We start from the raw sequence: 27,090 nt of genomic DNA, 5'->3' as shown, positions 1-27,090 counted from the left end.
CGAATTCTGGAATAGAAAAAAAATTAGTGGAAAACCTGGTGAAGTAAGAATAAAATTTAGATAATATATCAATGACAATTTCTTAGTTTTGCTAATACTACATCATGATTATGTAAAATATTTACATTAGAGGAAGCTAGGTGAAGGATTACAGGATTCTCTGCTACCTTTGGAACAGTTCTATAAATCTAAAAAATATTTCAAAATGAAAAGTTAAAAACATGAATCACCATTTGCTGCTACTTTTGTAAATTAGATGTTTTAAAATACTATGAAACTAAAATAAATTAAGACTTCTTATTTAACCAGAATCTGAAATTTCAATTTTAAGCTCATCAACTGTTCACTTCATAAAAAATACACTTATGCCACTAATCTTTTGCATATATACTGAGAATCCATATAAAAATTTCAATTGGGAAAAAACCCTGAAAGTACAAAGGTTGGACCAAAAATATTTATGTTACCTCATGGTGACTGAGATAAATATGACTATTTTCCTGACTAAAAAACAAACAAAAGAATTGAGGGTCTCCGTACTTATGATAAGTTAAGTATTGCTAGGCATGATAGTGCATGCCTATAATTTCAGCAGCTCAGTAGGCTAAGGCAGGAAGATCATAAGTTCAAAGTAAGCCTCAGCAACTTGGTGAAGCCCTGAGCAACTTTGTGAGGCCGTAAGCAATTAAGTGAATTCCTGTCTCAAAATAAAAAATAAAAAGGGTTGGGGATGTTGCTGAGTTCAATCCCCAGTATAAAAGAAAAAAAAAAAAAAGAAGAAGAAGTCTTAAAACCATGAAAAAATGCTAAAAATTTGATAATATCTGTAATAGAGGTAATTAAAGGTATTAAAAAATAAAATATTCTGGTAAAATCAGTTTGGAAGATTAATTTAAATTATTAAAGCAGGCTACCTTGCTGGCTACATAAGCAAGCAGGATATTTGAAGTACAACAGAGGATGACATCTGCTTTTATATCTTCGTGTATACCAACCAAAAATACCACATTACCTCCACTCTATCAGAACTTTTCTTATGGAACTTTCCTTATGTAATATAAGAACTGAACAACAATTGGAAAAGAAAGGAAAATAGAGGCATTAAAGGTGAGGAGAATATTCTTGAAAGATAAGGAAAAAAAAAAAAAGTTTCTTGAGGGGAAAAATTATCACTCCAGGATGACAATGCAAGGACATAAAGAGAATGTAAAAAAAGGAAGTGTGAAAGGGCTGGGTTCTACTCTTGGGCCTTAAGTGTTGTTCTGAACTCCTATAATCAGGAAACAAGATGTGTAATTGTACTAAGTGTATTTTCTGGCATATAGTAAGTGCTTTATAAATACTATTAGCAGATAGATGACTGCTGAGAAGGAAAACAAAAGGAACAATAATGAAGAGTAGAAGGAAAGACAGTCCTGCAGGTAATATTTTTTAGTAATAGCTTTGACATTATTATAGCTTTAATGCCTTTCTAATAAATATAAACCCAAAATACTGCCATGATTCTAAATTAGACACATCTTCACTTAAAGAGCTGTTATTCAGGGGAAATCCTCTGACCTTTTGATAAGAACTGAGAAAAACTGTCTCTTTACACACATTTTTATTAAACAAGTAAGGCTGGTAGTGGAACATTTTTTTATTTAATGCATAAACATATAAGTCCCTTTAATAGAGAAATTATACATATTGGTGAATATGGTCAATGGTCACACCTATGTGTTAATTATTTAAAAATCAGAACCAATAATTAGGAATAGATTCTATGTTCTCTTCATTACATTGTGAAGTGTCTTGTGTAGTCATATTCTATTGTTGGAATGACAGCTTGTACAAATTTCAAAAAAATTAGAAGATACCTGAAGGCCTTTAGCTAAGGAAAATAAGACTTGTAAATGGTTTATGTTTTAAATCCATATTGTAATTATCCATTTTATTAAGCAATAGTTCCTTAGAAAAAAATGACAAAATCTTTTTCGATTTCATTAAAGAAAATTAATCATAGAACTTTAAGACTGCCTGACTACCTATTCCAATATTTGAATTTAAACTTCTTAATATATAGAAGTTCATATAGGTCCCTTTGATATAAAAATAAGGACAAAGTTACCCATGTTTAAATAAGTATAAAATTTATTCATTTTCTTTATCCCTTTATAGCTTATAAATTTGCTAGAACTTCTATATTGATCTATATTTAATGAAATCTTGCAATTTTTTTAAAAAAATGTTCTATTGCACTGGAAAACACTGTGAGTTAAGGTTTACTGGAGAAATAATGACTCTGTAACGAATTACACAGAGTATTCCAAGTTGCTACCTAGCCTCCAATATAGAGAGGAATGAGAAAATTATATGTAACAAGAAAGTTGTTGGTTTATTTCAATGTCAGATATGCCCCAAGTTTCTCTGAGGGACTTAAGCTTTATTATCAACGTTTAAAGTTATCTGCACTTCATGATATTCATGACCCCTCAGTCTACATCTAACACTGAGTGCTCTGAACTAACCACTTAAACTGCAACCCCAAAACAAACTAATTCAAGCTATATGGCATCTAAATTGTTGAATCTGAATATTTCTATGACTATAGATACACGTATCTCAGAATCCAACAATGTACTGGGAAACTGACTTTCATTTAATGCTCTTGGCAACTCCAGGGAACCACAGTAAAATACTAGATAGATAATTTTCACTGGAGAAAAAGAAAATAGTATTTTTTTAAATATCTAAAGCACTTCTTGTACTTTAATTTTTAATTAACCAAAGTGTTTTAAAGTTGAATTCTTTGCTTCAGGGAGACTTCAAATTGATACAACCCAACTTTACTCTTACATGATGGGAAAGCATATTTTTGGTAACATGTTAAATTGGAAATATATTTAAAGAAAAGATATTTATGTTATTCTAAATTAGCAGGTTACCTGTGTAACAAGGCAAAGATAACCAATGCACAGGGACATGTTCTACCCAACGAATATGGTGTATCACAATATAACATACCCTAAGTAAATTAGACTCCCATTAGGACTTTCAGACATGAGGAGCCAAAACAAGTTATAAGTACTAAGTCATAAAGGTTTTTGTCACTAATTTCCCAAAAAAAAAAAAAAAAAAAAAAATCCTACAACCCATTTTGCCATCAATCATATGCACAGGAAAGGATACATATGAACACCAAGCTCTCCCCCTCCTTCTGCAACAGTTTCAATGATTTTCTTCATCACTTCAGCATGCCTGAAAGCAAAAGCAAATCTTATTAGTGTAGATGAAATAGATGAAAACAGGAAAAACACACATCCACTTGTAAAGAAACCTGTTGTTGGTGAATTTTTTAACATGTAATAGTCATAAAATATTCCCCCCTTTAATCTTCACTAGAGTGTTGGGTTCAATTTTATACTACACATTCATAGAAAGATGCACTGTCAATAATGCAAATCATAATGATAAGTAATTTTAAGTTCAAAACAGATCTTCCAAGCTACAAAGAGGAAGATCACAAAGATCTCTTCTATACGTAAATACTTTAACGGAACAAAAAAGTTCTTAATGTATTAAACAAGAGGTTTTCTTCCTTTCTTTCACATATTTAAGTGCAAGAATATTTCTAAAGAATCTGAAAAGTTTATTTACTCATGAATTTTTCTTTTTCTATATTTATAGGTTCCCAAATAATAATCCTATGAAATATACATACACTCTCTCTATATATACAGACCTGCATGGGTGAACAGAACACATGGGAGGTGGTGGGAGATGAGGATGATTTTCAATGGTCACTGTTTTCTTCACATGATCTTGACTGATGTCTTCATACATGTGCTCAACTGTTAAAGGCTGTCGTTGCTGAAATCGTAAAAAATGCTTTGAAAGTACTCTTTAAAAGCTTTCATATCTTTAATATACTTATTCTCCCATCTAACTTTAACTACAATTTAGAATTGCAGGTTATTGAGAATTGGGGTAAAGTTTACAACATTTAGATCAAGGCACGGAGCAGAAAAGGAGCCTACATATCCAGGCTATCCAATATCAGTCACCACCTAATGCTGAAAAGATTCCACAAAAAGGCAAGTATGGAGGCTGGGGTTGTGGCTCAGCGGTAGAGCGCTCGCCTAGCATGTGCAAGGCCCTGGGTTCAATCCTCAGCACCACATAAAAATAAAGATATTATATCCAACTACAAGTAAAAAAAAAAAAAAAAAAAAAAAAATATATATATATATATATATATATATATATATGTGTGTGTATATATATATATATATATATATTTTAAAAGGCAAGAATGTGGCTGCCAAAACATTTCAAAATTCAATTCATTTCAAATTTGTTTTATTTTCTTGTTTCCTATTTACAGTCATAGGAATAATAGGTTAAACAAGTTGAGCCAGGCATGATGGTGCACACCGGTAATCCCAGTGACTTAGGAGACTGAGGACAGAGGATGGCAAATTTGAAGCCAATCTCAACAACATAAGAGACCCTGTCTCAAAAAAATAAAGGACAACTGACTGGGGATGCAGTTCAGTGGTAAAGTGACCCTGGGTTCAATCCCCAATACCAAAAGAGCAACAACAAAAAGTTAATTTTACTTTAATTACTCTTTCATTTAATTCCATTAAACACATGAATTTAAATGGTCTTAAGGACAAATTCATGTGACATGATCAGTTTGCAAATGCTTAAACATCCAACAGATGTAATCCCAAACAAAAGTTAAGAAAATATACCCAGTTGAATTTCCCCCATATTTTGAAGAGATAAGCTTAGCGGCAAAGGTATACGCTTATAACAGATCATTTGTGTTTAATTAGCATTAGTGTCACATTGAATAATTCAGTTTATTCAAAATAAAAAACAAGTTCAATATCAACCATAAAACTGTAAAATAAATGATTTCTAAAATTTAAAAGATCATATAACCAAGTACTTAACTAAGGAATTAAACCCAACAACTTAAAATATTTATACTGAAATACATTTTTCTTTATTTTTACCTCATCATAGCCAAACAACCATAATCGTGGGGTCTGGTAATATTTATCATAAGTGATGTACAGGTCATAAGTTCTGGTTTGCAAAATAGCATCTTCACCTCCAGCATCAGTTTTAGCTTTACAAGCTTCTACTATTTTCCTTGTGTCTAGGGTAGCCTGGCACATAATAGAGAAAAATTGACAGCCATTATATTAATAAGAATGTGACATTCTAAAAAAATCTATTTTTTCTATTCTATATCTTTTTTCCTTAAAAGTAAATGAACTTAAAATTCATGGATAAAATTTTGTGTTATAAATATTTAAAAATTTCTTTGAAAGAGTGATATGTCATTAACAATACTATTAATCCTCAAGTATACTCTTTAAAAATTAACTGAGAAAACAATTTACAAACCTCATCTGTTTCCAATAATCCACTCTCTTCGTATTCTGTTATAAAAATAAAAGATTGAATCAAGTTCAAGATTCATTAAATTTTGTTTATGTATTTTTATACATATTATATATTAAATATTAGTTCAGAGTATCACTCAAAAACTGGGGTTTGCTTGTTTTTAACCGAAGATAATGAAGCAATATAAATGAGTAGAATAATTCTGTATTTCCAAACCAGCAGATACCTTGCATGACAAAAGCTCAGAAAAAGTCAGCATATTTAAGGCCTGGTCTGTGCTGCAGTCTATTAGAAATATCAACCGGCATAATAATACTGAAGGGTTCTTGGTGACTCCTTGGTAAAGGCCATTGTATACAGCAACCCCTTCCCTCTTACCTGAAGGTTATATGCTTCAAGAATCTCAGTGGATGCCTGAAACTAGACAGTATTAAACTCTATAATTTGATGCCTCCTCTGTCTCAAGAAGGTATCACGCATGTGGCTTTAACTTTTGCAGTCTGAGGAGCATCAGCCTAACTAAGAGGAACTTTTTTGTTTTTCACAATTTTACGGAGAGATTCTTACTTTAGGTCTTTGCAACCTCAGTATAAGATTTTTTTTTTTTTTCTTTCATTACTGTCAAGAACCTCCACTTTTTCACTTAGAGAACACATTCTACAACTTGTCTTTGATATCTGAATTGCCAGCATCACTACTTTTGTGTTTGGGGATCATTTTTTAGTAAAATAAGGGTCACCTGAGCACAAGTAAGGTGATACTGCAACAGTTGATCTGATAAATGAGATGGCTACTAAGTGACTAAAGGGCAAGAAACATGGATAAACAAATGGATAATTCTTGTCAAGGATGGAACACAGTGGGACGGCATGAGATTTCATCACATTACTAAGAATGGCATGCAATTTAAAACTTATGACTTCTATTTCTGGAATTTTCCATTAATATTTTCAGAATGCAGCTAACCTTGGATAACTGAAACAACAAGAAAGCAAAATGACAGATAAGGGGGGATGACTATAACTACATAAAATATGCTCATTATATTATCAATGATTTCCACTTTTCTACATTCAATAGTAATGTTGAATGTTGACCTCTTAGGAATATCTGACATGATTTATTCTCTCCTCCTTGGAACATTTTCTTTCCTTGGTTCTTAAGATATAATATTTTCTTGGCTTTCCTCACACCTCACTGGCTGCTCTTTTAATACGTTCTTCACATATCACAAATGATATTTGAGGCTGCAATTAGAAATTCTGGATATAAATACAATAGTAGGGCAGTAACTAACAGCTCAATTCTTAGATCTTGTCTCTTCTCTACCCACATTTACTCCAGTGATGAATTTATTAGTCTTGATGGCTTCAAATACTGATGAATCCCACATGTATTTCTTTAAACATGGATATATAATTGTTTATGATTCTACTGGATGATTAATGGGCACCCTAAGTATCACATGTCTAAAACTGACACTCCCTCTCCAAAGCTAATCATTGTGAATCCCCACACCTGCCAGCCACCCTCAGTCAATGGAATCTTTCCAGACACTCAAGTCAAAGACCATGGAGTCATACTTGACTACTCTACCTTTTATATCCCATGCTCAATCTAGTAGCAAATCCCTTTGGCCCTACCCTCAAAATATGTCCAGAATTCTATTGTTTCTTATCACTACCAATATTATAACCGTAGTCCAAAACATTATTATTTATTGCCAAGATTATCAAAATACATCCTAATTGTTGTCTCTTTTCCCCTTCAACATGTTCTCATTGCAGTTACAGTGATACTGTTAAAATATTAAATTGTTAGAAAAATGGCTGCTTGTCTTAGTCTTAGTTAGGACCCTGCACAATCTGGGCCTGTTAATCTCCCTGAGTCCACTCTTTATTACTCTTCTCTCTCTGGACAGAGAAAATTCCTTACAATATTATATGAAATATTGTAAGTCACACATATTATCACCTCAGGGCTTTTGCACTCTTTCCCAGATAACCAAATAGATTGTTTACTCACTTCCTACCACATTTTACTCAAATGGCATACTCTCAATAAGGTTTTCCTTGAACAATTTACTTAAAAAAGTTGCCCCCCAAAAAACTTATGCCCTTTCCTCACTTTTCTCCTTATCACTGATATAAATCTAACACATTATGTATTTTATCTATTTTCATATCCCCTGATTAGAATCTTTCCAGACACTCAAGTGTCATAAGTTTAAAGAGATCATGTCTACTGTTTTTCTGCAGCACCAAGAACCATTCCTAATACACAGATACTATATTGCTCAATAATTAACATCTGTTGACTAAATGAGTAAAAATTACTTTTTATATTCATACCATCAATATTGTTTATGAGCAAAATTCCACATTAGTAGTTCTTTAACTCTATCTAAGAAAAATGTAATAAACAATACTAAAAGGCTGTCAAATATTTAAGGGAGTCCCATAGCTTGTACTTTAAAAACAGTGGTTTCCTCTCTACCACCGCAACCCCATCCCAGACTGGACAGAAACTGAACCAGAAAAAGTAATTGTGCAAGAAAAGGGTAAGTTCAGTTTTTATCAGTTGTGAGACATCCAACTGGAAATAAAAACAACCAAACAGTTTGAAGTTGAGATCTAGGTTGAAGGTTTAAATATGGGAGTCCAGAGCATAGAAATTTTATATGAAGTTTCTGTGACCAAACTCATGGATTTCAGGGACAATACTTTGGTGTGGAAATAAGGAACAGAATTGCACAAAAATTTAGAAACAGATATCCAGCTAGATTTTTATGAATACTTGAAAGCAATTTGGGTAAAAAACCTGAAAAGTACTTATAGTTCAGTAAAAACTACTTGCCTTTATGGTGTTTCAACTCTGACACCATCTTCTATTTTTACATGTTACAATATACAACTAACTAAATTTTATGTATTTTGGGGATGTAGCTGCTTTATAGACTTCAATGCCTGTGTCCCCCCTTTTTCATATTCTTCCTTTTTCTAACTTTTAATGCATATCTTGTAACAATGATTTTCTAATGCAATGATTCTTAACTGGTAACCCCAAGAGGACATTTCAGAATTTTAAGGAACGGTGAGGGCATTGTGTGTGGCCAAAAAGGCTTCAGTAAGAATTCCTATTTTGCCAGGTCTGGTGGCACACACCTGGAGTCTCAATACTCATGTGGCTGAGGCAGGAGGATCCTTTGAGCCCAGGAGTTCAAGACAAGCCCAGGCAACATAGCAAGATCCCCAACTCAGAAAAAAAAAAAAAATCACTATCTTAATGTTTTAATTAAAAGATGCTATTAAAAAGGAGAAATAGGAGGGTGTGATGGCGCATGCTTGTAATTCTAGCAGCTCAGGAGGCTGCAGCAGGAGGACTGCCAAGTTCAAAGCCAGCCTCAGCAACTTAGTGAAGATCTAAGCAACTCAGTGAGACCCTTTCTCAAAAATACAAAATGAGATGGAGATGTGACTCAGTGCTTAGTCACCTATAGGTTCAATCCCTAGTACCAAAACAACAACAAAAACAACAAAGGAGAAACAAAATACAAAGTTGCTCTGAACCAATTTTAAAAAACTAGTATTTTGCAGCTACATCCAGCATTAAAGATTTATGACTTGACATTTATTCCAGCAGAAATAATGCTGTCAAGACTATGTAAGAGTCTAAGATCAAAGGAAGTTTTATATTGATGAAATTTAAACAAAATATTCCCTAGGCTGCTAAATGTCAAATTTTAAACTTAAAATTCAAAGGGATAGAAAATTTTTTTTTAAGTCACATATTTATGTAAAATCACATTACATTTCAAGGAAGAATGTGGCCTATCTCAAGGGAGAGAAGTCTTTGAGGGTAGAGTATAAAAAAATACATATTTAAGAGAAAATGCCAGCCATCTGGACAGTGAGAAACTTCTGGAGTAAAACAAGGAACTTACATTCAAGTGAAAATGTGGACCATCTCCAGAAGGAGAGACACAGCTTAGAGTATAAAATTCTTAATCCACAGAAATTATAAATATTGTAGAATCAGTATTTTAGTATGATTAAAGCAAATCTAGAGCACAAATACCTTCCATGTCTGCAGCTTCTCCTTCATCTTCTTCTTCTTCCTCTTCACAAAGCACCGAGCAATCTTGGAGTTTTATACTGTCCTTTGAAATTAATTACATTTGTTTTTTTGTTTGTTTGTTTGTTTATTTATTTATTTATTTTGCAGTGCTGAGGATCAAACCAAGAGCCTCAACCATGCTAGGCAAGTGTTCTACCACTGAGTTACACCCCCATTCAAAGTTAATTTTATTTAAAGTTACCTAAATAAGTTCATTAGTTCAAACATTGAACAATCATACTAGCACAGTGCTAACTAACCACTGTGAAAATAAGAAAGGTAAAGCAGTTCTTATCCTCAAGAAATTCAAACACCACGGGTGGAGATGACAAATCCATAAGTCAATCATTGAAAGTAATGTGCTAAGTGTTGTGACTGAATAATATTCAAAGGTATTTTGGGAACACCAAGAGTCAAATAAGATATTATTTTTAAAACAGCTGACAGTTGAACTCCCAATAAAATAATTTTTTTAGTTAACCAATTATTAGTATGAGAAAATCACTTAAAATTTTTGTTAAATTGTATAAAGAAGAAAAATTTGTAAATCACAACACATTTATAAGCTAAAAATTTTATAAATCAAACACTTTTATATTCTAGCTGAGTATGGTGGAATAGCCTCCCAGCAGCAGGGGAGGATGAGGCAGGAGGATTTTTAAGTTCAAGGCCAGTCTCAGCAATTTAGTGAGGTCCTAAGCAACTTAGCAAGACCCTGCTAAGTGAAAAATAAAACAGGCTAGGGATGTGGCTCAGTGATTAAACACCCATGGGCTCAATTCCTAGCACCAAAACAAAAAAAAAACAAGAAACCCCACTATTTCTCATTTGTTAATAAATCCAAAATTGCTGAACTAATCCAAAATTATCAAACTTTAGTTATTATAACACATAAGATTTCCATTGAATATTTTAACTGTAATGTCTCTTATGAAAGATTAATGCTAACCAGTGGTATGCATAATATACACAAAACTAATATTCTAAAAATATGAAATTGATAAAAGTAAGTGAATAGACATCTAGTTTCATTTAGGCTACTTTTTACTTAGAAGAGTTTTATTTACCTCTAGAAATTTAAATCAAATGCACCCTAATTATACTCAAAATGTAAGTAAAAGTAAATAGATTATACTATGTCTGGATAATTATTAAATGAGCTAATATCTAACAAACTGATTATTAAGAAAAATTTTAATCATGCTGGTAATAGTCATACTTGATATAGAAAAACAAAGTTAAAAAAAAATCAAGAACCAAGATTATTCTTAGGCTTAGAGGAGTAGTTCAGTGAAGGAGCATGAGCTCAGCATATGTGAGGCCCTAGGTTCAATCTTCAGGGCCAATTATCTAAACAAAAAACAAAATTAATACTTCGGTCTAAATGTCAAATATTCTCAGGACTGTTATTTTTAAAATAATATAAATTCTATATAGTGTTAATTAAAAAATGATATGAAAGATATATCCCAGTTTTCAATTATGAGCATTCATTCTTTAGCATCACATAATAATGTTAAGTGGGATGCCAAGCATTACAATAACCATTATTTGTTAAAAATTTCTTGAATTACCATAAACATATCAAAAAAAAAACTGTCCACTTATTTAAATTTGAAGCATACATACTAATAGAGCAAATAAAGTCATCTGAAGCAGCAAAACCATTTGTGTGATTGCTCCTCAATCAAACTTTTCCAAAAGTAAAAAATCAAAAGGATGAATTCTCAGGTCAATGAATCAAACCTTAATCCCTAGTATAAAACTGAAAAACAGAAGTTATTTTACTTTCTTATACTTCTGTTAAGCTGCAATTAAAAATTTCCAAAGAGGAAATGACAAAAATACAAAGAATGTCTTAAATTAGTAACTGTTTTAGGGAATGTTCCTAAGAACAACAGGGACACAATTATTCCATTCAAACAGTCTATCCTCCAAGAGACTTGGTGATTAAAAGAAATAATTAAGAAAAGATCAAAGTGAGGACATTTTGTATTTTTTATATAATTTTAAATGACTATACAAAAATCTGCAAACAATTTCAATTATTCCAAGAAATGGAAAGCCAACATAATATATGCAACTTGAATTAAATGAAAACTTACAAGCAGTATAATTCTACCCAATTATATATTTTATCCTCCCCCCAAATAAATCATATAATAAAAATTAACTAACTTAGCTTCTAGTCATTCAAAATATCATGATTTTTGGTGATGCTAAGCTGAAGTATACACTTAAATTTTCAAAAATGAAAGCCAAAAAAACCCCACATTGTCAGTAATTTAAGAAAACTGAGAATAATTACTTATGTAACATTTAGAGTACAAAGTTTAAATATTAAGATACCATTAGCATCTAGTAATGAGTATACTTAAAAACAAAATCACTTCAACTATCTTAAGTCTTTCCAATTAATGAAAAATAGTAGTAGTAGTAGTAGTAGTAGTAGTAGTAGTTTGTAGTAGTAGTAACAATCTTAAAAATGTTTTTTCTTGCATTTTCTTCTTTTTTTTTATTAATGGTGCTAGCAATTGTACCCAGGGCCTGGCACATGCTGAGTAAGGGCTCTACCACTGAGTTACAACCCAGAGCCCCAGAATGGTTTTTAAGTCATACTACAAGTAAAATAAGGGAGGGCTGTATTGTGGCTCAGTGGCAGAGATTTTTCCTAGTATGCATGAGGTCAGGCCTTGGGTTTGATCCCCTGCACTGCAAAAATAAAAAAAGAAACAAAAAGAAAGAAAAGTAAGGGAAGTATAAAGAAGCAGTAGTGTTCTAGTATATGCTAATGCAGAAAAATGAGGGGTGGGGAATAGTTGGAATTTAAATGAGTTTGATAATGGTAAGTGTGGATAAGAAAGATGAATGATTTCAACATAGATATATAAATATAGACATATTACATATGCAAATAACTAGGTCACTGATTTTAGAAATATTAACGAACCAGTACCTTGTTTTCCAATGTAATCTCCTTAACTGCTTCAGTTATTCCTGCAATACCTGTTTACAATTCAGCAGAAAAAGAGTAACCAAAATTAAACTGTAAACATCATATTCATTTGAATAAAGCAACATAAAAACACTTAAAATTATCTAAATTCTCATAACTGATCTGAAGTAAAGAGGTAAATACAAATATAATCCCAAAGATGCTGTCTCAAACTAAAAATATAAACTAATTTAATGTTCGACATGACTTATCCTTCTCATCCTTTATTTACTATTCCTCACTTAGTTTATCACAATACATTCTAAGAAAGTGAAACAATTAAGAGATTACAGTACTCACATTTACATTTTGATTAAACCTGTATCCAAATTTTCTCAACTAGGTATGGCTATATTAATATGCTATTTACTTCAAATATTTAAAATATGCTATTTGGTTCAGAAACTTAGAATATTTGATAATACCATTTTACATTTACATATGGCTTACTGCTTTGCCAAGTGTTTACACATTCTATTTAATTCTTCTAAATACTAGCTTCTAAAGCAATTATAATAATAATTTCTCCTTATGCAGAAATGAAGTCACTGGAGAGGCAAAATGCCCTGCTTGAGTCTCACAGTTATGAAGAAGCTGGGCTTAAAATACATATGAGTTGACATTTGGTTCAATGATTCTCCATTGCACCTCACAAAGCAAATTCCTCAGAACTTCCTTTGTCTCAACGGAAGTATTAAGCAGGTGGCAATATATCTAGTCAGCTAAATAATATTTCTAGTTCAAAATACCTGTCAACATTCTTAATCAGACTGTTTAACAAGGATAGACAACTAATTAAGATGAGAGTAGTTAAAGATACTACAGGGAAAAAAATATCTTAAATACAATATATGCTTAGCTCCTAATAAGCATATTCATCCTCTAAAACTTTAATACATCTGTTTAATATACTCACTTTCACAAATAGAAGATGTCATTTAGCCAATCCCTAAAAAACAAATGCCTAATGTCTTCTCTGATATAAAGGAGGTGACTCAAAACAGAGTAGGGAGGAAGAGCATGAGAAGAATATTACCACGAAACAAGGAAAAGAGGTGGGAGGGAATGGGAGGGAGAAGGGGAATTGCATGGAAGATGAAAGGAGACCCTCATGGTTACACAAAATACATATAGGATGTGTGAGGGGGAAGGGAAGAAAAAAAAGAGAGAGAGATAAGTGTCACAGTAGAATGGGTAGAGAGAGGTGATGGGAGGGGAAGGGAGGGGAGGGGGGATAGGGAAGGCAGCAGAATACAACTGACACTAGGATTGCTCTATGTATACACATGGATGTATAACCAATGTGATCCTGCAATCTGTACACATGGAAAAATGAGAATTCATACCCTATTTGAATCAAATGTATGATATGTCAAGATCATTGTACTGTCTCGAGCAACTAATAAAAAAAATAAAGATATTGTGTCCAACTACAACTAAAAAAAAAAAAAAAAAAGAATCAGTGTAACAGTTGAAGTTTGAAAGGTAAAACAACAGCTCTCATCATAGTAGTTATTGGATGGGCACCAGTTAGAGATCCATAAATGGTATTTACCTTAAATATTCATAGTATTATATAGAATCCATCTTATACTCTATATCTTAAATGATATGTAAAACCCAAATCTTAACATATCAAATTGACATTACAAAATGATCCACTGAATATGCTAAAGTTTTACATCTCATAAATAATTAGAATTTACATTAACAGAAATAAAATACTGTGCTATTTTTCACATGCAAAAATGACACTGCCTGTTCTCTATCACTACAGCACTATTTTTCACCTGTCGAATTTCTAAAGATTTTTGTTACTCCAATCATACTGACACCAACTTATCTCTGAGACAAATGATATTGTAAATACACCCCTGGAGTTTGCAATAATGAATATGAAATAGAATACAACTAAAAAATAGAGTAACCTATTATGTTGACTTCAGAAACAGTGCTTTATAACCAACTGTTCTAGTCAGTCAATAGTAAATTTAGTAACAATGGGCTGACTACATCTTCCAGTCATGGGAAAATTAAAGTAAAACAATTAGAAGATTTTGTAAAGATCAGGAAAAAAAGAAGTCTAATAGCATTAATTGGTGGGGGAAAAAAGAGGATCATTTAAAAAATTATTATAAAAAGCTGCTGAGGGCTGGGGTTGTGACTTAGCGGTAGAGCGCTTGTCTAGCATGGGTTTGAAAAAAAAAATTAGTGTAACAGTTGAAGTTTGAAAGGTACCACATAAAAATAAAGATATTGTGTCCATCTATAACTAAAAAGTAAATATTAAAAAAAAGCTGCTGAATCGGTTATTTCCTCTAAGCTTTGACATAACATCACTCAACTCATTAAGCAACAAACAAGTTTGAGAAGTTCAAGTCCTGGATTTGTGCCTATATTTTCATAAGAAAACAGATGGCAGTGTTCTTCATTTAGAGTAGAGGAGAAATTGACCTCTAAGGTGGTACTTTTACTTGTACAGAGACTTAATCTATTGTCTACTGCAATAAATCACAATTAAGAGCAACAATTTGCTAATCATGAAAGATGTAGCAATGTCTGGAGGTATTTTGGGTTGTAACTGGGGGATGCTACTGGCATCTAGTAGGCAGAGGACAAAGATACTATTAAACATTCTATAATGCACGAGAAAGGCTACAACAAAAAATTATCCAGGTCTAAATGTCAATTGTGTCAATAGTGTTGAGGTTGAGAAACACAGCTGTAGGATAAACCTATTTGTCTCTAGGATTCAGGGAGAGAAAACTTGGTTTTAGATCATGCACTTAAACTTAGAACACATTTTCTTTATTAAAACTAAGTAATAAGTGGTAGCTACAGCAGCACATAATAATATGTATTTTTTAAAGATACATAAACACAGCGGCAAAATAGAATTTTTTATAATTTGTAATAATAAAGTTTATTCAGTGTTTCAAATAACGCAAAACATACACTTAAAAATCCCTATAATTCAATTAACAAATACTTATTGAACAACTTCTATGTTAGACACTAAGATAGATACTGAGGATTCAACAATGAATCCCTCGTGAAGCTCACAATACTTAAATTTCTTCAAGATGCTAGTTCTCTGCATGTAATAAATCAGTATGAGTATAGAAGAGTTCCCATCATAAAGGAGCTCATAATCCCATAATGCTACAACATGTAAATAAGAGATTTTCTATAGCAAAGTTTTAGTATTTTTGAATGGTTTTATTTTTGCCTATAACTTAGAAATAACAAAAATAACATGGATATTTCAAATTGCAACTGAAACAGCAGGCACTAAAGAAATTTAATATACTCCAACGATTCTTTTTTTTTTTAACTCTTTTCCCCCATAATATGTCCTCCTACTTCTTTCAGGTAAAAGTCTACTGGGATAATACCTCTTTTTCTTATGAAAACTGTCACAATGAAGGCTTTTGAAAAGTTCAATAAAATTTAAATATATGTCATTCTATTCTCTTGTTACCTGTGTTGTGATATGTATCTACCCATCCCCCATCACCATCATCTTCTTCAATGATAGCTTCCAATTCATCTGAATATTCCATCTGTTTGCACCGCTTGTAGCATGGCACTATAAAAAAAAAGGAAAACACAGTTACTAGTACACTATCTGTTAACCACAAATCTGTTAAAAAGAAGAGAATGCTTATTCCATTATATTTATTTATGCTATCAAATTATTAAGTGAATATATTTCACTTCAAATGAAAGTGGTTAAGAATTACATTCAGCCCATAGACATATAACTAATTATTTGACCACATTTATCTTTCCATGAATGATTTTGTCAGAAGACAAGTAGAAAGGCTCTGGTGGGAGTGTTCTACATATTTCTTTACCATAACGGTCTGTAAAGAACTATAGGCTGAAGTTAGATGGCACTGTTCAATTTCAGGCTAATCCAACAATAACCTTGAAGTAATGGCTTTACTCTCAGAACATGGCAGTACCACACGTCAGAATTCATATTTAAGTTCTAGTTATTCTAATGGATAAAACAGTTTAAAATTAAGCAAACTGCTAAATTTTACTCCCTTATTCAATATTGGTGACCAGTTTTTCACAAAGCAAATGTGTCAATAAGTATTTTTACTCATAAGCCTTAAAATTGAACAATTATAAGGTAAGAACATGATGTAGGGTAAACAAATTGCTATGAATCTCCTGATTTACTTAATCAGAATATAAATAGTAATTCTAAAAATACATATACTGAAGGGAATAAAAAATACTGTTTTTTTTTTTTTACGTATTATTTTTCCTTTCCCATATGGGATAAGTTGGAATGAAAATCAATATATTGTTACGTGATTATTTAAAGACTATCATAAACTTTTAGTGCTATTTTAACTTCATAAATAAAATATCTGCTTCAAAACATTTTTTTTTTTTTCCTACAGGCAATCCTTCAATAGCACATGGAAGATAAAATATTTAGCTTTGAACTTTTAAACGTCAAAGGTAGGCAGTAGTATCAGTTAAATATCCAATTGGGAGAAATCCAACTTTTCTTAGGACCCTCTTCCTCCATATCTTGACAACCAATTTTTTTTCTTTTTTGGCAAAAATAAATAACAAAAAGGAAGAGGAGACAAAAATCAACTAAGAAAAATGACTCCAAGAATAGAAAATTTAGAGCTTCATAAAATTTCCTCATTTCTGTCTGAAAAAGCTTTTAGATCAGTTTTAGGAATAAATTAGAAATCTGGTAAGTGTCAACTGTTGTTTTTAATATAACTGTGCAAAGTTTACCAATGTATACAACATAATTCTTACCATTTTTGGTTACCAAAAATTGTTTGCCTGTTGGTAGGTATGCCTTCACTTTCAATTCTTCCCCTGTAGCCCTTTAAAAATAGTGAAAAGCACCAAAATACAAAATATATTTTATCAAATATGGAACAGAAGATATAAAAGTAAATCTCAAAACTATAGAATCCACACTACTATGGGAATTGTTTTAGGATTGATTGGGGAAAAATGTCTTTAACTGATTGTGTCAAGACACAGAAAAGCATAACAATAACATAAATGAAATATACTAACAGATGCAGACAGACTTCAGAGAATTTGGATTAAATATTTGACAAAAACCCTAAGATAATAGAACTATCAAGCAACCATTATATCTCGCCTCTAAGCAAAGAAAATGCTGCTCTCAGGGAGCTGTATTTCATTGAATAATCTTTCACTTTATCAATCCAAATTGTAGTTCATCTTGAGAATCAAGAAAAGACAGAGAGAAAGGAAGGAAGGAAGGAAGGAAGGAAGGAAGGAAGGAAGGAAGGAAGAAAAAAAAAAAGTTGCATGTCATTACATAACAAAGTAGGTGGTTGGCAAGATCCCTGTTCCTACGACTGTATTAAAATTGGAACTAAGAAAAGATGACTTTGAATCACAAGATGATAATATTGAGAACAATAATGCTTTAAAAAGTTTCTTTTATTGGATGTTAGAACTCAAACATACACTATTATTAATTAATTTTCATAAGTCTAAGACATAGCTAATATTAAGACGTAGCTAATATGCCATTTTATAGGCAGGTAAACTAAAGCTTAAAGGGGTCAGGTTGCCCACAGTCACAAAACCAGAAGGTGTAAAGAAAGAGGATCAAGCCAAGCAACTCCAGGATTTCTACTCTTAAATTACTTTTTCTGTGGGTCAGAACCAATTGTAACATTTTTTTTTTTTTTTTTTTTTTAGCTATTCTGACATTTCTCATCAAGAATTTGTGGGCTATCTACTAGGCTTAGCCAGAACCAAGATGGCACATGTTTTCTTCACAAATGTAAGAACACAAACTTGGGAGTTTGACTGCCTTTTTAAGCTTCTGCAGAAATTTTGAGCCATAGTCTGGAGCACAAGATAAAACCAGGAAATGCCCTAATACATTTAACATCTCTTCTTTCAACTAATCTCAGTTGTCAAATTCAACAATACGATGACAATGCCTAAGGTTATGAAGGAAAAAGTTTAAAAAAAGTTCATGATAGCACTTGAGCATATGACAAGTACTGACATAGAAATAATATGTTTCTATCAATGATTTAAGATTATTCCTTTGGCCTCAGAAATTCAGTCAGAAGCATGGACACTGGGTGGAATATAATTGTGTTCTAAGTTACAAAAAAATTATTTCAACAATCATAATTCATAAACTAGAACTCTATTAACCCCTATTCATAAAATAGATTTACTACTAGAAGATCCTGTCCTTATATACAAACCCCTATCACAATGCTATCAATCAGATAGCTAAACTTAGACAATTAAAGTTTACAATAAAGAAATTTCAATATAGAAAATGAATGTCATATGTTCACAAAAGAAACATTAATATTTTATATCTATTTGTATTGAAATATATTAAATTATAGATCAGAACCTACTTTTCAAAAAAAGCTTAGAATGTAAGGGGAAAAAAAACCCATAACTTTCTTGAATCAAAGAACTTCTATGATATGAATTTAATTTTGTTAAATATGGAACAGAGATACAAGTATAAAAGAAAAAGACATAAAAATAGATATAGCTGATGATATTTTGGCTTTTCTTGGTACATAAAAAACAATGCCCTAAAATATAAAAACTGAGAAAAAGCAACAACCAGTGTTTCAGGTACATGGTAAATATAAAGGAGAATAAAACTAGCTTAAAGTACTTAAACTATTTAAGTTCTTTAGAAATTAAGAAAAAAACATTGTCAATTAAAACCTTGTTAATTCTAGAACCACTGCCCCCAAACAAATCTGTATCTTTCAGCTACAAATTAAAAAAAAATTTACTAAGAAAAAAAAATCACAATAAATTGAAACAGATACATTCACACAAGATGATTAATTCCAAACAATTCTAAACTGAATAAATACATCTGCTAGTATTGGGATCTTTTTTTCTATAAACTGTAACCATTAATTAGTACTTGAAGTAATAAAATTTCGTTTGCTTTAAAAACTTTGTTCTTTTTCAGAATATTTCAAAGTATATGTTGTATTTAATTACTTTATTAATTATGAGTTAATAAAGAAAATAAAAGCTTTAAGTCTATCATAAGTACATTTATAGTCAAGATCTTAATTAGTAGCATGAACCTTTTTTAACTTTGGCAATTTGTAAAGAGGGTACATACTTTTCAACCTTAATAAAAATGTTCATACTTTATGTTTTAAAAACCATAAAAGGATACCAAATATTTATATTTGTTGTCATAAAAAATGTTCAATAAACATTTGTTAAATTGAATAAAGAAACTAATTAAATTTATTAAACACCTGAACATAATTTTTTAAAGAACCACAAAATTAGACACAGACACTACAAAGGGAATACTAGTAAAGAAGGTAAACAGATAAATCTCCAATATGTCCATCTTTTGTGTTAATGGAGCAAAATAAAAAGGTACAACACCATTTTCTTCCTTCATTTTACTTTGACTATCACTGGGGTATTGTTTGAAAAAAATCTTCAGGAAGTAGGTTAAGCTTGTTATTCTAATTTCCATACATTAACCTATTTTGCAAACTGCCATAATTCTGAAGTCATTCTTTTTCTAGTTTTCTATTTTTCACTTAAGATTACTTACCATTGCCATGTTGGACAGTGGTGTACTAAGTGATCTCCAGCTGCCACAAACTTGATGTGGAAGGAATATGAAAGAGGGAAAAAGAAAAATGGAACATCACTAAATGTGGGGTTGCAAAATACCAGACTGATCACTCTGGGTAACCTTGATACCCATCAATCAATTAAGGTGTAAAAAGCACCAAACCTGCTCTATCAGCTCCAACACTTATTTTTGACTATTATTACTGTACTTTATTTTGTTTATTTATATGCGGTGCTTAGAGTTTAACTCAGTGCCTCACACATGCCAGGCAAGCATTCTACCACTGAGCCATAATCCCAGCCCTGATTATTAATATTGATTAATAAAATATAGAGATTCTTGGTAATGACTGAAAAACTCAGTGTAAACCTTTGAAAAAATAACTAAATAGGTACAGGTATCAGATGTAATACTACACTTACATCACAGTGTATGCTTCTTTTATTTATATAATTAATATTTCTGTATATGTAAATATATATGTATATATGGGTGTAGATGTACATATTTATTTAAGAAATCATTAATAACAAAAATGTAGTGCCAAACAATGGGGGAAAAGTTAAAAATTATTGAACTTATACTGAAAACACATAAAAAAACTAAGAAATGAAACTCTAATCCTTAGGCTTTACAGCAGGTTGAACACAATATGCATTTTATTTCCTTCAGAAAAAAAAAAAGACTAAGAAATAACTGAAACTTTTGAAAATTTCCAGTTCATATGGACTTAAGGTGATTTTACTAAAGGACAGTAATCCACTTATTTTTGAGCAGAAAACGGAAGAAGCATAACTACAGTGTCCAAACTCAAGCAATATAGGCACATACTTTCCCAATTGCTTCTATTTCACAACAGCTCTAACTTAAAATATTGCATTGTTTATGGGTTTATTAAACAGCTAAAAAAAATCACAATATATTTAGTCTTCTAATGCTTCCCTGAGAAAGTATACCTATATAAAATACTCTTTTGAGAGTAAAACTCCTATCAAGTAAAAATTTTGAGAATAACCTATTTTAAGATGACATATTATCAAGATATATCAACTATATTCCCATAGGAAATTTCTCAGTGTTTCTTTTCTTTCATCTCATATAATCTTTTTATTATTTAAACTAGTTAAGTAAGGACAAAAATCAAAATGAAAACAATAGTTTTGTTCTTAAGTCAAGCATTTTGGGGTCACTGGAACAAATGCTACTTTAGCTCTGTGGTTATCAGCAGCAAAAGAAAGAATTTACCCCTTTTATCCACAGTATTCTTTTGTACGGTTTCTGTTACCCATAGTGCAATGTAGTCTGAAAATAGTAAATGGAAAATTCCAGAAATAAATAATTCATACATTTTTAAAAAGTAATAATTTAACAAAATGGAAGTTAAATTAAGTAATTAAAAATAAAAATTCTTATTGCCTTGAAGTCACAAGACTAATTTTATTCCTGGGTCACTCTACTGGTATCCATTCATTAAAAAGGAAAAAAAAAAAAAACACTAGAAAGTAAGGAAAACTATTTTGAAGAACACAGAATTATACCAATAATTAGCACATGTGTACAGTTACTCTCATTAGCAATGGCCATTATTACTTGCTTTGCATTTTCAAATGAAATAACGTGTAAAATATAATCAAATTTCAAATTATCAACCGTTTTCTGTATCTTTCTCTTTCTGATTAAATATTTTCTATTTGTCAATAGATAATAAAGAATAACTTCAATATGATAGAACCAATATTTACATTTTGATGAGCAATTTTATTCCTCAACCTACCCTTTATTAATAGAATTCTAATTAATCAAGTCATTACACACATCCAACATTATTTTTTTCCCAGACAATATCATGTTAGACACTGGCTGTCCCTTTTTAAACACAAATACTTTTACACCTCTCAAAGAAAACAAAAAGATAGTTGGAGACTGACAGTAAGAAGCCCAGAAACAGGAAAAACAAATGAATTTTGTATACAGTATTTACTCAAAGCAAATACTGTCTTCCCATTTTCTTTCTCCAGTATCATTTTAAACTAACCTAAATCCTGTAATTGTGCTCTATCCCAACCCAACATTATGTGGATGGTACCCAAGTTGGGTAGTTTTGTCTTGATTATTTTTTAAGAAAAAAATACCTAACTTTTTTCATGGAATCAAGTATAACAGCTACTCATTTTAGGACGAATTCCTATCTTAAGCTTAATTCTATTCAACAACCATAGATTGCATCTCTAACATCCACTAATAATTAGTCATCTTCATGTAGTCAAGATAAAGCCTGAAGAGTGCAAGAACAACAAATGCTCATCTCTGCTCTTGATTTCAGATACTTAAAGAGCCATGTCTACATTATAATTCTGGTTGGCAAGAAAATGTTAGCCTTTTGATCATAAATTTCGTTTGTTTTTTGTTTGTTTATTTTTTGGGGGGGTATTTAAGGTATTAAACTCATGAAGCCTAAGGTAGAATAAATTCTTCAGAGAATGTCTAGCTCAAGCTCTTCTTCTTACCGATGAGGAAACATGAGGCCTGGACTTAGATAGCTTAATCGTTGTGCCAAAATAAGTAGAAATTGGAGAAATGGGTCTAGAAAGTAGGTGTTCTAGGCTTTTTTTTTTTTTTTTTTTTTCATTCTACCATGTGTCTTCATTAAAATTAAAGGCAGTTTTAGATAAAAGATCAGTTTAAGAAACCATTCTTAAATCTCAGAAGGATTTGGGACTGGGAAGATGCCATCATAATGAAAACTGATAGATTAGTTAATTCTCTGGCCTGAGGACCTGGAAGGTATAGCTGCAACAGTGGTCCCATCATGTAATATAACTTATTTCAAAACATTTCTTTTAAAATAATGAATGTAGATTGCCAATGAACAGTGTTTCCAGTGAGTTCAAGATCAAACTTAAATAAATCCCTTGCCTTTTACTTAAAAAACAAAATAAATCTGATACAAAGCTGGAACCAAAAAGGGCTTTTAGCTCAGTATATACTTAACTTTTCTAGGGATAAAATACATAATGAAAGAGAACTCTTGTCATACAGATTTGGTCAATAAGTGAAATGATTCTTCAAAACATAATTCTATGTTTAAAGTTCAATAAAATACAACTGACCTATCACATAGCTGTTAGTTCCAGTACCAAGTAGTTTCAACATTACTTGTTTAGTAGAAAAGGTAAACTAAATGAGCGCCCCGTAGGTAACAATATATTTATTCTGAATATTAAGAGAAAATTTTAGCAATGAGTAAAGTTTCCAGACAGAAAGCTATAAAAATTCACATTTGGTATAGACAGAGCCTGACACAGCAACCCTACGAGCCCACTGCAAAGCTCAATACAATAATAAATATGAATAAAGGGTGTGACCATAGGAATCTTTCCCATTCCCTCAAACACCTTCATTTCTATATAAAGAGGAACTACAGAGAAATAGGAGAAGTTGCAAACTGAGAAGGAAGTTACATCTTCTCTTCTATAGGAAGCAGAAATTCCCATAAATCACCAAAATCTAACTGTAGTCAAATCAAAAAGTTCAAGATGTTCTCTCACAAAGCAAAAATCCAGTTTAATACAATTTTAGAAAATAAAGATTTTAAAATATCTCAAACACTTACCTCTTCTGGGGTGATTACACCCGTTTCCTTAAATTTTGATTCCTAAAGAAAGCAAAAACAATAATATAATAATATCTTTCAATTTCAATTACAAAATGTTGCAGGGGCAATGTTCTTCTACACAATGGAGTACATTCAAAAAATTATACACTGAGCATATTGTGTATGTCACTGGTACTTGACCACAAAGATATATAAAAGCCTAATGTAGAAAACTTAAATGAAAATAATAATAAAATAATTTGATCACAGTTCTAAGAAAAAACATTCAAACGTTTAAATAAGCATGAAGCTTTACAATGATTCTGTGCAATGAACAAATATCTTTATTTAACAGCATCATAAAAATGACTCAAAGATGTTTAAGAATCTTAACAAATCTTATTTAAATTGAGTAATATTAGAAATCAAATGTAGGAATCATTTAATATTTCCCATTACTCTCCACCAAGATATTAAAACAATATTCTTTCCTCTAAGTAGGTTTGGTATTTATTAAAAATTTTTCTAAATTTTAAGCTATAAGTAAGATTTTGTGGTAGACTACAAAAAATGAAAAGACTCATTTATAAACATTACTCATTCAACAAATATTTACCAACTACTTTGTGCCAGGCAATGGTATGTATGTATAAATAAAAAAGACCAAACTCATCTTTGCTCTCAAAAACTATTTTAATTCTAGGTGAGGAAAAAAAAGTCAAATGATAATGAATAGCATACTATTAAAAAAAATGAAGCAAAGAGGAATATCTGCCAGGTGGTAGGGAGATGGCCATGAAAAATTGAAATAAGAGATGAGGATATAGCTCAGCTGGTAGAGTGCTTGTCTTGCATGCACAAGACCCTGGGTTCAATATCCAGCACCACCAAAACAAACAAACAAAAAAATTGAAATAAGAGAATAAAGATAAGTAACTTAACCACCTATGTCAATGAACAAACCATAAAGCCATCTGGAGGGAGAGCATTTCAAGCTGAGAAGAGCAAATGCAAAAGCTTAGAAGCAGGACTGTGTTTGATGGAGTGCTAAAGAGGTCAAGTTGACTTAAAGCAAAAGTGTTCATGAGACAGAGTAGTACTTGAGATTGCAATTTCTACCGATTAAGTACAGCCTTGAAAATCATTATCAGGACTTAAGTTTTTACTGTATGTATGTTCCCTAAACAAAACATGATTTTTTTCTTAAGTTTAGCAGAATTCATTATTTCTTTCTTAGGAATTTTCCCTTTTTTCTCCTTCCCTCATTTAGCAGGAAACTTTAAGGACTTATTCTCTCTGTAAACCAAGAGCAAAGCAGTGACAGGAGAGGGTCATAATTCTGCTTTCCTTTATAGTAAAAATATACACCTTACATACTAACAAGTTAACACTTCTTTCCAGTTGAGAAACAAGTAAAATGATCTTTCAAAACAATCTATGTCATAAATTCAATAAAATACAATCAGACTATTAAATAACTTTTATATTTAAGAGATCTTTAATTCATCTCTCATTGAAACTAAAAATTTGTAACAACTGTGGATTGTTAAAATGCTGTATACCTAGGTAAACATGGTATTCTGAAAAGGTATAACATAAGATGAAGTACAAACATTTGATTCAATGTCAAAATTATTTTTGAATTTTAAATAGTTGACTTAAAAAGCTTAATTAACTAAAATGACTTTCACAGTAAACAAACAAAATGAAAGCAAGAGTTAGGATCCCATTTAACTGTACCTGACTTTTTTCTTACTTGGCCCAACAAGGACTCATTTCAAAACGAGTCTTGGAAGTATGTTAAAAAAAAAAAAAAAAAATACAGATCTAACATTTCTCTATGTCAAGGAAAGGAAGTAAAACTGCCAATCATTTCTCTTATTATATTAGAATATTTTATCCCCACACTAAGATTAATAAAATTCGAATCAAAAGTTAATAAAAGAACAAAATGAAAGAAAACTAAGCGAGCATTTGCCAGTCATTTAGTATTACGATGCACTTTTCAGAAAAAGTGCAAAAAATAAAGATACCCCAGAATAAGAGAAACTTGACTGCAGTTCTAGAAATTTATCTCTGAAAATACGAAACAAACCAGTCACTGCTGTAACAGCTAATGTGTTACAATTTTTACTTTGTAAGTGCTGTATTTTGCCAATATACTAAAAATTATATATTCGAGCGAGTCAAGCTGCTCTTTATTATCACTGAAAGTCCAAGATTAAAAACCAGTTACTGATATTTTTAAAACGTGGGAAAGCATAGTTCTGCTCTTTAGTTCAAGTACAATGTTAATCTTACCAATTTCACTTCGTTCCTCTAAACTCTTAAGGAATAGGAACCTCAGTCACTATTTACGTATTTCATACTTATAAAAAGTCTTTCTCCGAAACTTGAGGGTGGGGGAGTGTCATATGTCATTTTGCTACCAAGACTTATTTCATTCTACCAAAATAAGCAAAATCCTTGGTTAAATGTTTTAAACTTTCGATGTTAGGATTTAACATTGTTAAACCGTCCTAGCTGCCGACCACCTTTCAACCCTACACACCCAGACGCAGAGTTGTGAAGGGTGGAGACCCGAGTACACACACACAGAGCGTCGCTCCAAGTTTATCAGTGAGGAGCCAGAAAGCCCTACCGAACGGTAAGGGGAGACCAGGGATGGGGGCTCCCCCTTCTGTGCGTCCCACCCTTACACCTTCCTACACTGTTCCCCGTCGGATAATAGGGGTCTCCTCTGGCGCCGGTCCTTGCAGAGCTGAGCGTGAGCCTGACAGCCCCCGGCAAGCCCGCCCGGCTTACCTTGAGGACCGGGGTCAGGTACTCAGCCACTTCCAGTGCCTTTCCCTTCACCGTGTTAATCACATTCTGCATCCTGGGGCCGGAACAGCGGCCGGCCCCGCGATGGGATGGGGAGGGCAGCCGGGATAGGGGCCGGGAAGTCAAAAGATGTCCCCAATGCCGCCGACTCGCCTAGGCACCCAGACGGCAGCACCCGAAGCGACGGGACGGACGGGGGGAGGGGCGACGAGCGCCGCACAAGAGGGCAGGGCGCGCGCTCCTCACGCCCCAGGCAGCACGCGACCGGCCAGGCCCAGCTGTCACCTGGCTGCGAGCGACCAAAGTAGGGCCGATCGGAGAGCTACAGGGAGAGGCAAATGTACACGCACCCCTGGCCCTCCCGGGAGCTGTCTTCCCCCCGCCCCGCTTGCCTCACTCGCACCCCTTCCGACTTCCCCTTCCTCTCACACTCGCAGCAGCTCCGCCGCCACCTGGGCCTCACGTGACACCAGACTCCCCCGTCACGTGACACCAGAAAGGCCCCGCGGGGCGGGATCGCGCCACTTCTCC

General features: G+C 32.4%; 1 protein-coding gene across 1 annotated transcript; it reads right to left on the bottom strand.

Moving 5' to 3' along the window:
• Nucleotides 1–1,584: 1,584 nt before the first annotated feature.
• On the bottom strand, nt 1,585–26,981 carry Atg3 (autophagy related 3). Its single transcript, XM_076867906.1, has 12 exons — nt 26,542–26,981; nt 23,755–23,796; nt 20,118–20,167; nt 17,309–17,379; nt 15,996–16,103; nt 12,476–12,525; nt 9,481–9,562; nt 5,404–5,438; nt 5,007–5,162; nt 3,725–3,852; nt 3,172–3,240; nt 1,585–1,859 (listed from the first exon to the last, which is right to left on the bottom strand). Exons 1-12 carry the CDS (start codon nt 26,611–26,613, stop codon nt 1,778–1,780), a joined length of 945 nt encoding a protein of 314 aa, XP_076724021.1. The 5' UTR covers nt 26,614–26,981; the 3' UTR covers nt 1,585–1,777.
• Nucleotides 26,982–27,090: the final 109 nt, after the last annotated feature.

Source organism: Callospermophilus lateralis, chromosome 10, assembly GCF_048772815.1.
Source record: "Callospermophilus lateralis isolate mCalLat2 chromosome 10, mCalLat2.hap1, whole genome shotgun sequence".
Classification (NCBI taxonomy): domain Eukaryota; kingdom Metazoa; phylum Chordata; class Mammalia; order Rodentia; family Sciuridae; genus Callospermophilus; species Callospermophilus lateralis.
Note: the sequence above shows the minus strand (reverse complement) of the source record. Positions and strands in the feature narration are given on the sequence as shown.

Excerpts from the sequence above, each read along its gene's own strand:
- Atg3 (XM_076867906.1), bottom strand. The coding sequence starts at position 26,613 with ATGCAGAATGTGATTAACACGGTGAAGGGAAAGGCACTGGAAGTGGCT. Across the intron at positions 20,168-23,754 it reads GTGTAATCACCCCAGAAGAG|TTTGTGGCAGCTGGAGATCA; the intron begins GTAAGTGTTTGA and ends TTCCACATCAAG. Across the intron at positions 1,860-3,171 it reads GGAGAGCTTGGTGTTCATAT|GTATCTTCTAATTTTTTTGA; the intron begins GTATCCTTTCCT and ends AAAGGCCTTCAG.